The sequence below is a fragment of the Sus scrofa genome, unplaced genomic scaffold (assembly GCF_000003025.6).
Source record: "Sus scrofa isolate TJ Tabasco breed Duroc unplaced genomic scaffold, Sscrofa11.1 Contig163, whole genome shotgun sequence".
NCBI classification, from domain to species: Eukaryota; Metazoa; Chordata; class Mammalia; order Artiodactyla; family Suidae; genus Sus; species Sus scrofa.
Window position 1 is genome coordinate 6,223 of NW_018084922.1, and position 14,326 is coordinate 20,548.

General features: G+C 41.1%; 1 protein-coding gene across 3 annotated transcripts in view; it reads right to left on the bottom strand.

Annotated features, from left to right (window-relative positions):
• Positions 1-1,104: 1,104 nt before the first annotated feature.
• LOC106508184 (butyrophilin subfamily 1 member A1-like) overlaps positions 1,105-14,326 on the bottom strand; it is a 54,597-nt gene continuing 41,375 nt past the window's right edge. For all 3 annotated transcript variants that reach the window (XM_021081424.1, XM_021081423.1, XM_021081422.1), the window contains 5 exons: positions 4,464-4,484; positions 3,568-3,594; positions 3,019-3,045; positions 2,128-2,154; positions 1,105-1,954 (listed from right to left, as the gene is read on the bottom strand). In XM_021081424.1, coding sequence (XP_020937083.1) covers positions 1,386-1,954; positions 2,128-2,154; positions 3,019-3,045; positions 3,568-3,594; positions 4,464-4,484 — 671 coding nt within the window. In that variant the 3' untranslated portion in view covers positions 1,105-1,385. The remainder of the gene's footprint in view (positions 1,955-2,127; positions 2,155-3,018; positions 3,046-3,567; positions 3,595-4,463; positions 4,485-14,326) is intronic.

A 14,326-nucleotide genomic window follows, 5' to 3' on the forward strand; every position in this document is an offset into this window, starting at 1 on the left:
GAATTATTGGAAACTGTTATCTTCCTCCTCTCCTCCTCTTCCTTCCTCTTCTTCTTCTTCTTCATATTCAAAAATGAAATACAGTTAGAAACTGAGAATAAGGGGGTGGTAGAGTTGGACATTTAGAGAAACTAGAATTTTTAATAAAATTAACTGCAAAATATGGGAATGCAAATGGCTAGAGATGCATAGGGTGATTATCAGATAGTACTAGTGTCCACAAATTGGTAAGTGACTACACGTGTATAAAGAAAATAATCTACTCATTTGTATGATTTTTAATAGCATATCAGGCTTCCAGTATCATAAGTAGAGGAATTCCCACTGTGAGGCAGAGAGTTAGGAATCTTACTGCAGAGGCTCAGCTCAGTTCACTTTAGAAGTATGGGTACCATCCCTGGTCCTGTTCAGTGAAGTAAAGGATCTGGCATCGCCACAGCTGTGGCATAGGTTTCAGCTGTGGCTTGGATTTAGTCACTGGCCTAGGAATTTCCATATGCCAAGGGTGTGGCCATCCAAAAAAATAAGTAGATGACTACATTAATTTGTATTTGTATTTTGCCAAGTTATTGTGGCAGAAAAAAAATGACACCAGGATTTCCATTTCTTAGGAAGAGAATACTTGAAATTATTAGCCATGACACCAAGTAGGTAAAAGGGTAGGAAGTGAAGACAGGAATGACGAATGAATTAGGAGACATAAAGGGGCCTGATGAGCCTGACACAGTGCAGGAGTAGGAGTAGCTATGTAACCAAGTACAGGACTTATACCTCCAGTTTCACTTGCATATTCAATGTGGATGTCATCTGCTGCCCAACTTAAAGGGAGAGGGCACCAGTAAGGGTAAGAATCAATCACAAGGGACAAATATCCAACACACAAATTGATTAAAGACATACATGTTTGCGTTTCATGAAAAGAATTCTAGAATTGAATTGAGGGCAATAGAGGGGCTCCATAGAGTTGACAGACTCCCAAGTCCACTTCAATTTCTCTACCATCTGCGTCATATTACATGGTCATATATGTTTTTTGAATTCCATTAATCATAACACTTTATAGCCAGAAGAAAAGTAAAGAAGAAAAGAAAGACACAATTTTCCTTTAAGGACACATCCTTGTAATTCACCTTTTAATACACCACTATCCTTTGATCACATGCACCAGGGGAGTCTAGGAAATCTAGTACTTAAAGGAGGCTGTCATAGGAAAAGGTAATAATGAGAAAGAATACACAATGAAAAGAGGGAGAATTGATATGAGGGACAATCATTAAATCTGAGTCCCCGAGCTTCATATTGACAATGAACCAGTAGGGACTAGGAAAAAATCTATTTATATATCTGGTTGGGGGAGAAGTGCCATCTTCTATGGGGCAAAGTGATCATTTCACCTGGAGGGTAGGCTTATGAATTACATCAGTACATTCTCCTTCAGCTGAACAGATGGTTAGGGAGCCCGAGTCAGAGGACCAAAGTCTGAAAAGTGGTCTCAGGACACCATAGAATGTGTTCTGGGGAAAGGTGAAAATGTGGGATCCATCTGTCATGTTGTAGAAAGATACATCTCCAGCCTCATAATCCAGGAATATCCCCACCTTAAGGGGTCTTTCTCTTAGAGGAAGAGAAGTTTCCGGGGAGGTGAGGGCCCAGTAGTCCCCGTCATAGAGCCTAATGGCCCAGAAACCATTCTGTGGGGACATAATGAATGCCCCCTTCCTTGTCACATTTTCTCTACAAATTCCCAAGTCCCAAGATTGCATGTCCCCAACCTCCACCTCCCAATGGGCCCTCCCTGAGTTGATGCGCAGCTGACCCAGCACACAGGGAATGGAGTTGAATCTCTGTGTGGAGCTGGGAAGATCTTGACAAGTTTCTTGCCAGGTAACTTGCCTCCCTCTTTCAGACACGAGGAGGGCAGGGTGGGCAGTGGCTTCATCCAGGGTCACATTTGCTGCAAAGACCAGTGGACTATCATGCTTCTGGCAATGGTTGTAGGCATGGGCCAGAGGGTTCCCGTTCTGTCAGGACTCCTCTGGCCCTGGGTAGATCCAGCTCACTTTTACCCAGGAATCCTCCAGCCACTCCACAAAAAGCAAGTTCCCTGCTGGATCTTGATAGACTCACCAGCTTCGAATTCTTCTTTCCTCCAATCTATAAGGTAAAAAATAATCATGAGACCCCACCATCTGAAAAATAAATCTGCCTGTCTGACCAGAAGACCATGAGTATAAATTCCCTAGGATTATGTCAAGAATAATATCAACCAGGATTTCCCGTCATGGCGCAGTGGTTAACGAATCCGACTAGGAACCGTGAGGTTGTGGGTTCGATCCCTGCCCTTGCTCAGTGTGTTAACGACCGGCGTTGCCGTGAGCTGTGGTGTAGGTTGCAGACGCAGCTCGGATCACGAGTTGCTGTGGCTCTGGCATAGGCTGGCGGCTACAGCTCCGATTAGACCCCTAGCCTGGGAAACTCCATATGCTGCGGGAGTGGCCCAAGAAATAGCAAAAAGACAAAAAAAAAAAAAAAAAAAAAAAAAAAAGAATAATAGCAACCAAGAAAAATATTCTTTCATAACTTCAACTTCTTTTTACAATCTATTAAATTATGTTTGACTTGAGACCTGACCCATTTTCTGTGTCTTCTAAGTCAACATCCCTGTAGGATAAATATCTATAAACTTGTTAGGATGTTTTAGAGAAAATAGGGAACATGGTGTATCTGACCAAGTAAAGTATTTTTCATGTTAGTGTCCTCAGATTTTAGCTGATGAAAATCACTCTGCATATGCTCAAAACACAATGTAAAGTGCAATTAAAAAATGAAAAACCTTGTATAATTTAATGTTTCAAACAAATTATTATCTGTTTAAAACATTGAGTAATCTATGGAGTTCATGTTGTCTATGGTTTGGATTTTCTTTGATTTTCAGCATATTATTTTTGGACATGGTAGGTGTTCATTGCAAATATCCTAGACAGTAGGATTGTCTTCATCATAGGCCATGTTACTCACCAGGATATATTGGAGCATCCCTCCAGGCTGCAAAAGAAAACATAGGAAACCCTTTAGCTTTTTTCCTTCTCCATTTCCTCCTGTTATCTTTTCCATTGCTCCCTGTCATTATCCCTTTTCTTGTTTTGAATCCCTCAGACTTCCTCTTTCTATTCTGTATTACCTCCGTATTGCATTTTAAGAAACATGATAAATAAAAGCGGTCAGGTTTAAGATACAGATAATAAGTTAAAATGGTCAGGTTTAAGATATAGGTAGAAATACAGAAGCAACAAAATGTGGGAGGGACAGAGGTGGAACACAAAGCAGGGAGCATAAGATAAAGACAAGAAGAAAGGAAAGAGGAGAGGGGGAAGAACATGCTGAATCACTCCTCATTTACACTTCAGAGAGAATTCATTACAGAAATTTAGAGAAAGAAAAGCAAAGGCTTCTTTGCCCAATATAGACATTTTAATTTTTATGCCTGCATTCTCTCATACTGCTATAGGGACAGGACCCAAGAGAGATGGAAGAAGGAAGCTTTCTGAGAGACAACCATTTACTTACCTTTCTTGAATTGAGCCTTCCTCCTAGCTGAGAGAAAACACAAAACACCCATAGATATGAGAGGATTTCTTGACTTCATGAGGAAGATGCACTTAAAGCCATACATCTGCTAATGGTTATATCTGCATGTTGGTCAAGTAATTCACATTTTAAAAATAATGAGAAATCTTTCTGGTCCATTCTAAATAAAAAGTTCCCTTCAATTTTAGGAGTACTACATGATATGTAGGGACATGAGAACATAAAATATTCATGTAGAGTACCAAAAAAGAGTTTAAGAATTCTTCATAAGACAGCCTTAGAGTATAAGGATACATTACCAAGGAAGTGGGATAGAAAAATCAACATAAAAATATCATGAAGGAAGAGAAATTTGTCAAATACATGTTAAAGTGGATTAAAATAACCACAAAAGAAGAAGAAGAACTAAAGTTGGAAAGAGAAATTAAGCAGGCAGATCAGGAAAATATATTTACAGACAGATCACTTGAGGGTATGTTCAAGGAAAGTGGACTCATCAGTCAACTACAAGAGGAACTTATAATAGAAAAAGTGTGTAAATCAAAAGGAAAAACTTCTCTCTCTAACCAAGTTTGGAGTCTGAATGTTTACACTAAAAATCAGGACAATATCAGGTACAAAACAGTGGGCACTCTATCTCAGAGGACACATTAGAGAACCCAGTCTAAAGAAAGTTTTTTATTTCAGAGAAAACAACATTCTTCAAAACACATTTTTTCTTGCCCAACTCCTTTCATTTAACAAATCTTACAATGAAATCACGGTAATCATCTGGAAGACAGTAAATGAAAGTAATAGCAAAGGAAGGCAAGAAACAAAGAGAATATTTCTAGGAAATATACCTTCCCCACCAAAAAAAGACCAGAAAAAGTTACCAATCTCATCCTGAAGGGCTCCTGAAAGATAAATTAAAAAAAGACTCATGTAAATATGAGGAAATCATCAAAACAACAGGGAAAGAAGAAGAAAATTTCTAGGTGTGGGATTAATAATTCAAAATTGACAACAGAATGCATATTCAATAAAATAATTATATAACAAATTTTTTTTAGTAGTTATTTTTTGCTTTCTTTTTTCTTTTTTTATAATTTTTTTATTTTCCCACTGTACAGCAAGGGGGTCAGGTTATTCTTACAAGTATACATTACAATTACCTTTTTTCCCCCACCATTTCTTCTGTTGCAACATGAATATCTAGACAAAGTTCTCAATGCTATTCAGCAGGATCTCCTTGTAAATCTATTCTAAGTTGTGTCTGATAAGCCCAAGCTCCCAATCCCTCCCCCTCCCATCAGGCAGCCACAAGTCTCTTCTCCAATTCCATGATTTTATTTATTTTGGTAGAGTGGATTGATATTGATTTTTCATTTTGAAAGTGTTTCTGACTATGCCACATTGAACAAGATGCTTTTCAGGGAAAGCACTCTTTTTATAATAGTGTGAAACACATGTATCAGTCCTGAAAATGTCTTTTTGGAAGATGCCACAGCAGCTGAGAAAGGGGATGACTGACATCTGGGTCATGGCTTTTGAAGACTTATGGTTTCTAGTTCTCTTTATTTAACACAACTGTAAGAAAAACTAATTTAATTTTCAATACTGCTTTCAAAATTACCTCATGTTTATCACCTAATGAAGAAAGTCAAAGAGCTAAGGAGCATGGATCTAATCACATTCTTTCCATTCCTGTTAACTTAACACGGGAGTGAAGAATGTCTCAGGAAACCAATCTTTCATAATCCAAGAGTAAAGAAACGGAATAAAATGGATGTTGAGGCTGACTCATGTATATGGGGCAAATATAATTTTCAGCAATAAGTTAGTAAAGAAAAACAAATGGTACAAGTATAAGAGCAAAGTGTTAGAAAACTGAGCACTTATTTCATCTCTTTTCTATAATATGACTCAAGGTTTTACTGATGTCCCTTACAGAACTTGTGTGCACATTTCAATAGATTAGCTCATCTATAGAAATGACATTTTATTAAAAGAGAGTACGTAGGAGTCCTTATGATATAAGGAATCAAGACTTTAGGTCATATACACTTTCTCTTGTCCAATAACACTGTTGGAAATCTCTCTGGCATTGTTAGACACATTCTGTGGGCACAATTAAATACCCACTCTGTTCAATAGAGGAAAGCATTTATTAATGCAGAAATATGTTTAACAAGTTATAAATTGACTATATAGGTATGCTTTAAGCAATACTACATCACTTAAAAAAAAAAAGGAGGAATAATTTTTGTGCTTCAGTGGGAAAAAATGTGAGTAGTATCCAGGAGGACACAGGTTCCATCCCGGCCCTCGCTCAGGAGGTTAAGGCTCTGGCGTGGCCATGGGCTGTGGTGTGTGGTTCGCAGGGGTGGCCGGTACCCGGCCTTGCTGCTTCTGTGGTGTAGGCCGGTGGCTACAGCTCCCAGTCAGCCCCTAGCCTTGGAAGGTCCCTGTGCCGGTGGGTGTGGCCCTTACAAAACAAAAGAGGCTAGTAATGCCATCTCACATAACTTCTGGGGAGGAAAACTAAGCATTCTAAAAGCGAGTAATCCAAAAGGACCTGAAAAGATGTGTTACGTGGAACTGAAGATTGCTCTCAATTTTCAAAAGCCTACGTCGGAGGGAACTGACATTGCAGAACTCTGAGACACACAAAATGACACAACCAGTAGGCCTGGCTTTTGTTTCGAACAGCAGGCAAACTGAAGTAACATGTTTATACCTGGGAATACTTGGTTCCCAGGGTAAGGCCAGTGGAAGAGGGGCACCCTGGCACACTCTGGACTGATGGATGATAGCATATGCTACTTAGGCTTTGAAAGGGCAGTGGGCAGAGGGCGTTAACTGAGCCATTTTGGGGCCATCTCCCATCCCTTAAGTCTTTGAAGAGCTATCACTTGTGTAGGAATGGCCCCTCTGACTTGGAAGTCCCGACAGAGCCCCTGTGTTTGGATGTTTTCGAGAAACACACGTGGAAGAGAAACCATCTCCCTCTCAGCGTAATGCTTTGCATCTCACCAACTTCTTCATGAAACTGTGGCAAGTGCCTGAAAGACCGAAGCAAAGCCAGTCCTTATCGGGAGGGCATGGCATGCATTGCAAAGAGAAGGAATGGCAGAGCAGAGGAGGTAGGCAAACAGAAATGGACAGAAGGAACGTGGGAAAAGTCCCACGCAAAACACTGAGGTGGAGCCCGTAGACAGGACGTGCAAGAGAAAGGCATGCCGACACAAGCGAAACAGATGAAGCGGCAGACAAGATGAAAGGTTGAACCAGTCTCTTCAGAGGGGCTGAAGAGCAATGGGATATCAGAAATATTACCATTTATTTTCTGAAGTTTTTCTGAAAAAAAAAAAAGGTAAATGTAAACATCATGAGGGAGAACTAGAGGCAGAATTCAGATTTATTGAAAACTTCCTATTTAAAATGAACACTCTGAGAGAGGACAAGATGGCGTAGGAGTAGGGGGACACGCTCGCCCTCTCCCACAAACACAACAAAAAAAGCACATCTACAGAATAAATGACTCGCACAGAACAGCAACCAATCACTGGCAGAGGAACCTAAACTCCAATAACGGCAAGAAGTTCGTGACATTATTGGGCAGAACGGGAGAAAGGAGGAGAGTGAGAAAAGGTGAATCCAAGCGGGACGGGCACTCCCGAAAGGGAACTGCGGAGGAGAAAGGGATCCTGCACCCTGGAAAGTCACCTACCGGGCTAAAGATCACACAGACCGGAAGAATCTCCAGATGCAGAGAAGAGTGTAGCAGTAAGTTGGTGTACGGAACAGCCGATCAAGAACCCAATGGACCATCTGAACTACGGGCACAGTCACCAAAAATTGAGACGCCTGGGTGGGGGCTGGGCACCGAATCCTCAGCTCCAGAGGTTAGTCCCTGGGAAAGGGCCAGGGGACACCTGGGTGGGGGCTGGGCACCAAGACCACGCCTCTGAAGTTTAGTCCCCGAGACGGGGCCAGGGGATGCCTGGGGGGGCGGCTGGGCACCGAGACCTCGCCTCTGAAGGTTAGTCCCCTAGAGGGGGCTGGGGGATGCCTGGGTGGGGGCTGGGCACTGAGACCTCGGCTCCAGAGATTAGTCCCCGGGCTAGGGGGGCGGGGCAGAGCGGAAACTGCTTGGGAGGTCTAGAAACCATTTGACGGGGCAGAGACTGCCTGGGAGACTAGAAAACAAAGCTGTTGCAGAGGAAGGGAGCAATACTCTAGGAGCGGGGAAGTGGAAAGCCGCATCAGAGGGAACCTGGGAGAAGAGCCTGGTCTACGCCCATGCTGGAGAGGGGAGAGAAGAAGAGGTGGGTCCCCATAGAATACCCTCCACGTCACAGCAAGCTTACAGGCCTGCTAGCTAGCTGAAAGCTGTGCTTCCCAGTGCATCCCCTCCCCCCACCCCCACCATGCCCTACGCTCTCACCGGACCTGGGGCTGCCTGCCATCCAGGAGGGCTGACCTCAACAATTGCTTGAAGCCTACCACCGCAGGGGCTGTCCCTGCACAGGCCTGCTTGCCCTTTGGAGGGGCTACACTTCCGCAGAGCAGCACCAAACACCACCAGCCCCCGAGAAAAGGCCTGCAGCCCAGAAAGCTAGAACAAGCTTAGCCAGGCTGTGAGTAGATCGGCCTAATTCTCTGACGGTTTTTCTGAGTCAGGTTGCCCTGGGGAGGAGCCTCTTAGGTTTCCAACGGCCATGCTACTCGCCCAAGCGCCCAGGGGATGCTCTAGTGGACCAGCTGCATAGGACTGCCAGCTCCAGGCAGGACCACCTGCAGCCCAGAAAAGCTGCAACAAGCCTGGCTGAGTCGGGAAAAGATCTCAGACGGTTTTTCATAGTCAGGCTGCCCTGGGGAGGAGCCTCTTGGGTTTTCAGTGGCCCTGCTACCCGCCCAAGCCTCCAGGTGGTGCCCCACTCCCACGGAATAGCTGCTTAGCACCACCAGCCCCCTGGAAGAGCCCCTGCAGCCCAGAAAAGCTGCAACAAGCTCGGCCAGACTGTGAAAAGATCCGCCTACATTCTCAGGCCATCCTTCTGAGTTGGGCTGACCTAGGGAAGAGCCTCTTACGTTCTCAGTGACCCAGATAGCTGCTCCAGCCCCCAGGGGGTGCTGCACTCCTGAGGAACAGCTGCCCAACACCGCCAACCCCCTGCAAGAACCCCACAGCCTAAAAACACCAGAGCAAGCTCTGCATGACCAAGTGAAATCTGCTACCATCGTGGGGTGGACCTCCCAGTCCTGTCTGCCCTCAGGAAGTCCTCCTTTGCTTCAAAGAAACACTGTCAGCCCCATCAACACTCCAGAAAAGCCACACTGCCTCAAAAAAGACTGACCAACAACGCCAGCCCTCAGGAAATATTCCACGGCAGTGACAAGGCAAACACTGCCCAATTACGGAGAGTACAACTCCCTCGGGAGAAAGAAAACAACAAGCAAGATGAAGAAGCAGAGAAACCACCCCCAGTCAAACCAACAGGAGAACTCACCTAAAACAGTCAGCAATGAAACAGATCTCTGCAGTCAGACAGACCTGGAGTTCAAAAGAGAAATAGTGAAAATAATGAAGGAATTAAGAGAAGATATGAACAGTAATGCAGATACCCTCAGAAAGGAACTAGAAAATATAAGGAGGAGCCAAGAAAAACTAGAACATTCATTTGCAGAGATGCAAACTGAACTAGGGGCAGTAAAAACCAGAATGAATAATGCAGAAGAACGAATCAGTGATATGGAAGATAGAATAATGGAAATCACTCAATCCGGTCAACAGACAGAAAACCGAATCAAAAAACTGGAAAGCAATATAAGAGACCTATGGGATAGTATAAAGCGGGCCAATCTACGCATAATAAGAATTCCAGAAGGAGTAGAAAAAGATAAGGGAATGGAAAATATATTTGAAGAAATTATCGATGGAAACTTCCCAAGTCTAAAGGATACTGGATTCAAGATACAAGAAGCATAGAGGGCCCCAAACAAACTGAACCCAAACAGACCCACAGCAAGACACATCATAATAAAAATGGCAAAAGTTAGTGATAAAGAGAGGCTCCTAAAGGCAGCAAGAGAAAAACAGAATGTTACTTACCTACAAGGGAACCCCCATAAGAATATCAGCTGATTTCTCTACAGAAACACTCCAGGCCAGGAGGGAATGGCAAGAGATATTTAAAGTGCTAAAAGGAAAAAATATGCAACCTAGAATACTCTATCCAGCAAGAATATCATTTAAAATTGAAGGAGAAATAAAAATTTTTCCCAACAAACAAAAACTTAAAGAATACAGCAACACAAAACCCAGGTTAAAGGAAATATTGAAAGAGCTTCTCTAAAACAAAAAGAAAGGAAGGAAAGGGAAGAAAAAAGAAATGAAAAAAAAAAAGAAGAAGAGGAAGAACTAGGACTGAGGAAACCGCAATCAGAGAGCAGTCACTCAAATAAGCCAGCATACAGATTTAATCATGAACATGCTTCAAACAAAATAAAATTAAAAAGAAAAAATAAAAAAGAGTCATCAAAACCATAAAATGTGAGCAAGGGATGTTAGGAGGTAAATAACCCTTTTTGTGTTTATGTATGTCTCTCTTCTTAATTTTAATATAGTAATGAAGTGTTTGAACTTACAGGACCATCAGGCTAAAACACACATTTATGGGAAGGGGTTAGCATATTTAAAAAACAGGGCAACCACAAGCCAAAACCAAATATTGCATTTGCAAAAAATGAAAAAAAAAATTCACTCAAGCAGATAATAACAGGAGACCATCCAACCAAAAAAAAAAAAAAAAAAAGAAAAGAAAAAAAGAAAAAAGAAAGGAAGAATGGAGAACCATAGAATCAACTGGAACACGAGGTTCAAATGGCAATAAATAATCATCTATCAATTATCACCTTAAATGTCAATGGACTGAATGCCCCAATCAAAAGACACAGAGTGGCTGAGTGGATAAAAAGGCAAAAACCTTCAATATGCTGCCTACAAGAAACTCACCTTAGGACAAAAGATACATATAGATTGAAAGTGAAAGGGTGGGGAAAAATATTTCACGCCAATAGACATGACAGAAAAGCAGGAGTCCAACGCTCATATCAGACAAAATAGACTTTAAAACAAAAGACATAAAGAAAGACAAAGAAGGACACTATTTAATGATTAAGGGATCCATCCAAGGAGAGGATGTTACTATGTCAACATATATGCCCCAAATATAGGAGCACCCAGATACATACAACAAATATTAACAGACATAAAGGGAGATATTGATGAGAATACAATCATAGTAGGAGACCTAAATACCCCCCTCACATCAATGGACAGATCCTCTAGACAGAAAACCAATAAAGCAGCACAGATCCTAAAGGAAACAATAGAAAAGTTAGACTTAATTGATATCTTCAGGACACTACATCCAAAAAATCAGAATACACATTCTTCTCAAATGCTCATGGAACATTCTCAAGAATCGACCACATATTGGGACACAAAGCGAATCTCAATAAATTAGGAGCATAGAAATTATCTCAAGTATCTTCTCTGACCACAATGCCATGAAATTAGAAATCAACCATGGGAAAAGAAAGAGAAAAAACCTACTCATGGAGACTAAAAACATGCTACTAAAAACCAATGGGTCAATGAGGAAATCAAGAAGGAAATTAAAAACTACCTTGAAACAAATGATAATGAAGACACAACCTCTCAAAATCTATGGGATGCTGTGAAAGCAGTGCTCAGAGGGAAATTTATAGCAATACAGGCCTTTCTCAAAAAAGAAGAAAGATTCCAAATTGACAACTTAACCCTCCACCTAAACGAATTAGAAAAAGAAGAACAAAAAAGTCCTAAAGTCAGCAGAAGGAAGGAAATTATAAAGATCAAAGAAGAAATCAATAAAATAGAGACTCAAAAACAATAGAGAAAATTAATAAAACCAAGAGCTGGTTCTTTGAAAAGGTGAACAAAATTGACAAACCCCTGGCCAGACTCACTAAAAAGAGGAGAGAAAGAACCCAAATCACCAAAATTAGAAATGAAAAAGGAGAAATCACAACGGATACAGCAGAAATACAAAAAACCATAAGAGAATACTATGAACAACTATATGGCAACAAGTTTGACAATCTGGAAGAAATGGACAATTTTCTAGAATCTTACAGCCTACCAAAACTGAATCAAGCAGAAACAGACCAACTGAACAGACCGATCACTAGAAATGAAATTGAAGAGTCATAAAATCACTCCCTACAAATAAAAGTCCAGGACCAGATGGCTTCACAGGTGAATTTATCAAACATATAAAGAGGAATTGGTGCCCATCCTCCTTAAACTCTTTCAAAAGGTTGAAGAAGAAGGAATACTCCCAAAGACATTCTATGAGGCCACCATCACCCTCATTCCAAAACCAGACAGAGATACCACCAAAAAAGAAAACTATCGGCCAATATCATTGATGAATATAGATGCAAAAATTCTCAACAAAATCTTAGCCAACCGAATCCAACAACATACCAAAAAAATTATACACCATGACCAGGTTGGGTTCATCCCAGGTTCACAAGGATGGTTCAACATATGCAAATCAATCAGCATCATACACCACATTAACAAAAAAAAAGGTCAAAAATCATATGATCATTTCAATAGACGCAGAAAAAGCATTTGACAAAGTTCAACATCCATTCATGATCAAGACCCTCGCCAAACTGGGTATAGAGGGAACATTCCTGAATATAATCAAAGCCATTTATGAGAAACCCACAGCAAATATAATCCTCACTGGGGAAAAACTGAAAGCCTTCTCACTCAAATCTGGAACAAGACAGGGATGCCCACTCTCACCACTGCTCTTCAACATGTTTTGGAAGTCCTAGCCACAGCAATTAGACAAACAAAAGAAATCAAAGGCATCCATATAGGAAGAGAAGAGATCAAACTGTCACTGTATGCAGATGACATGATACTATACCTAGAAAACCCTAAGGACTCAACCCCAAAACTACTTGAACTGATTAATAAATTCAGCAAAGTGGCAGGATATAAGATTAACATTCAGAAGTCAGTTGCATTTCTGTATACCAGCAATGAAACATTAGAAAAGGAATACAAAAATACGATACCTTTTAAAATTGTACCTCACAAAATCAAATACCTCAGAATACACCTGACCAAGAGGTAAAGGACCTATATGCCGAGAACTATAAAACTTTAATGAAAGAAATCAAAGAAGATGTAAAGAAATGGAAAGATATTCCATGTTCCTGGATTGGAAAAATCAATATTGTGAAAATGGCCATACTACCCAAAGCAATCTACAGATTCAATGCAATCCCTATCAAATTACCCATGACATTTTTCACAGAACTAGAACAAACAATCCAAACATTTATATGGAACACAAAAGACCCAGAATGGCCAAAGCAATCAGAGAAACAAAAACCAAGCAGGAGGCATAACTCTCCCAGACTTCAAGAAATACTACAAAGCCACAGTCATCAAAACAGTGTGGTACTGGTACCAAAACAGACAGACAGACCAATGGAACAGAATAGAGAATCCAGAAATAAACCCTGACACCTATGGTCAATTAATCTTTGACAAGGGAGGCAAGAATATAAAATGGGAAAGAGAAAGTCTATTCAGCAAGCATTGCTGGGAAACCTGGACAGCTGCATGCAAAGCAATGAAACTAGAACACACCCTCACACCATGCACAGAAATAAACTCCAAATGGCTGAAAGACTTCAATATATGACAGGACACCATCAAACTCCTAGAAGAAAACATAGGCAAAACACTCTCTGACATCAACCTCATGAATATTTTCTCAGGTCCGTCTCCCAAAGCAATAGAAATTAGAGCAAAAATAAACCCATGGGACCTCATCAAACTGAAAAGCTTTTGCACAGCAAAGGAAACCCAAAAGAAAACAAAAAGACAACTTACAGAATCGGAGAAAACAGTTTCAAATGATGCAACTGACAAGGGCTTAATCTCTAGAATATATAACAACTTATACAACTCAACAGCAAAAAACCAATCAATCAATGGAAAAATGGGCAAAAGACCTGAATAGACATTTTCCAAGAAGATATACAGATGGCCAACAAACACATGAAAAAATGCTCAACATCGCTGATTATAAGAGAAATGCAAACAAAACACCATGAGATACCACCTCACACCAGTCAGAATGGCCATCATTAATAAATCCACAAATAACAAGTGCTGGAGGGGCTGTGGAGAAAAGGAAACCCTCCGCACTGCTGGTGGGAATGGAACTGGTACAGCCACTATGGAGAACAGTTTGGAGATACCTTATAAATCTATACATCGAACTTCCATATGACCCTGCAATCCCACTCTTGGGCATCTATCCGGACAAAGCTCTACTTAAAAGAGACACATGCACCCGCATGTTCATTGCAGCCCTATTCACAATAGCCAGGACATGGAAACAACCTAAATGTCCATCGACAGAGTATTGGATTCGGAAGATGTGATATATATACACAATGGAATACTACTCAGCCATAAAAAAGAATGACATCATGCCATTTGCAGCAACATGGATGGAGCTAGAGAATCTCATCCTGAGTGAAATGAGCCAGAAAGACAAAGACAAATACCATATGCTATCACTTATAACTGGAATCTAATATCCAGCACAAATGAACATCTCCTCAGAAAAGAAAAACATGGACTTGGAGAAGAGACTTGTACTTGCCTGAT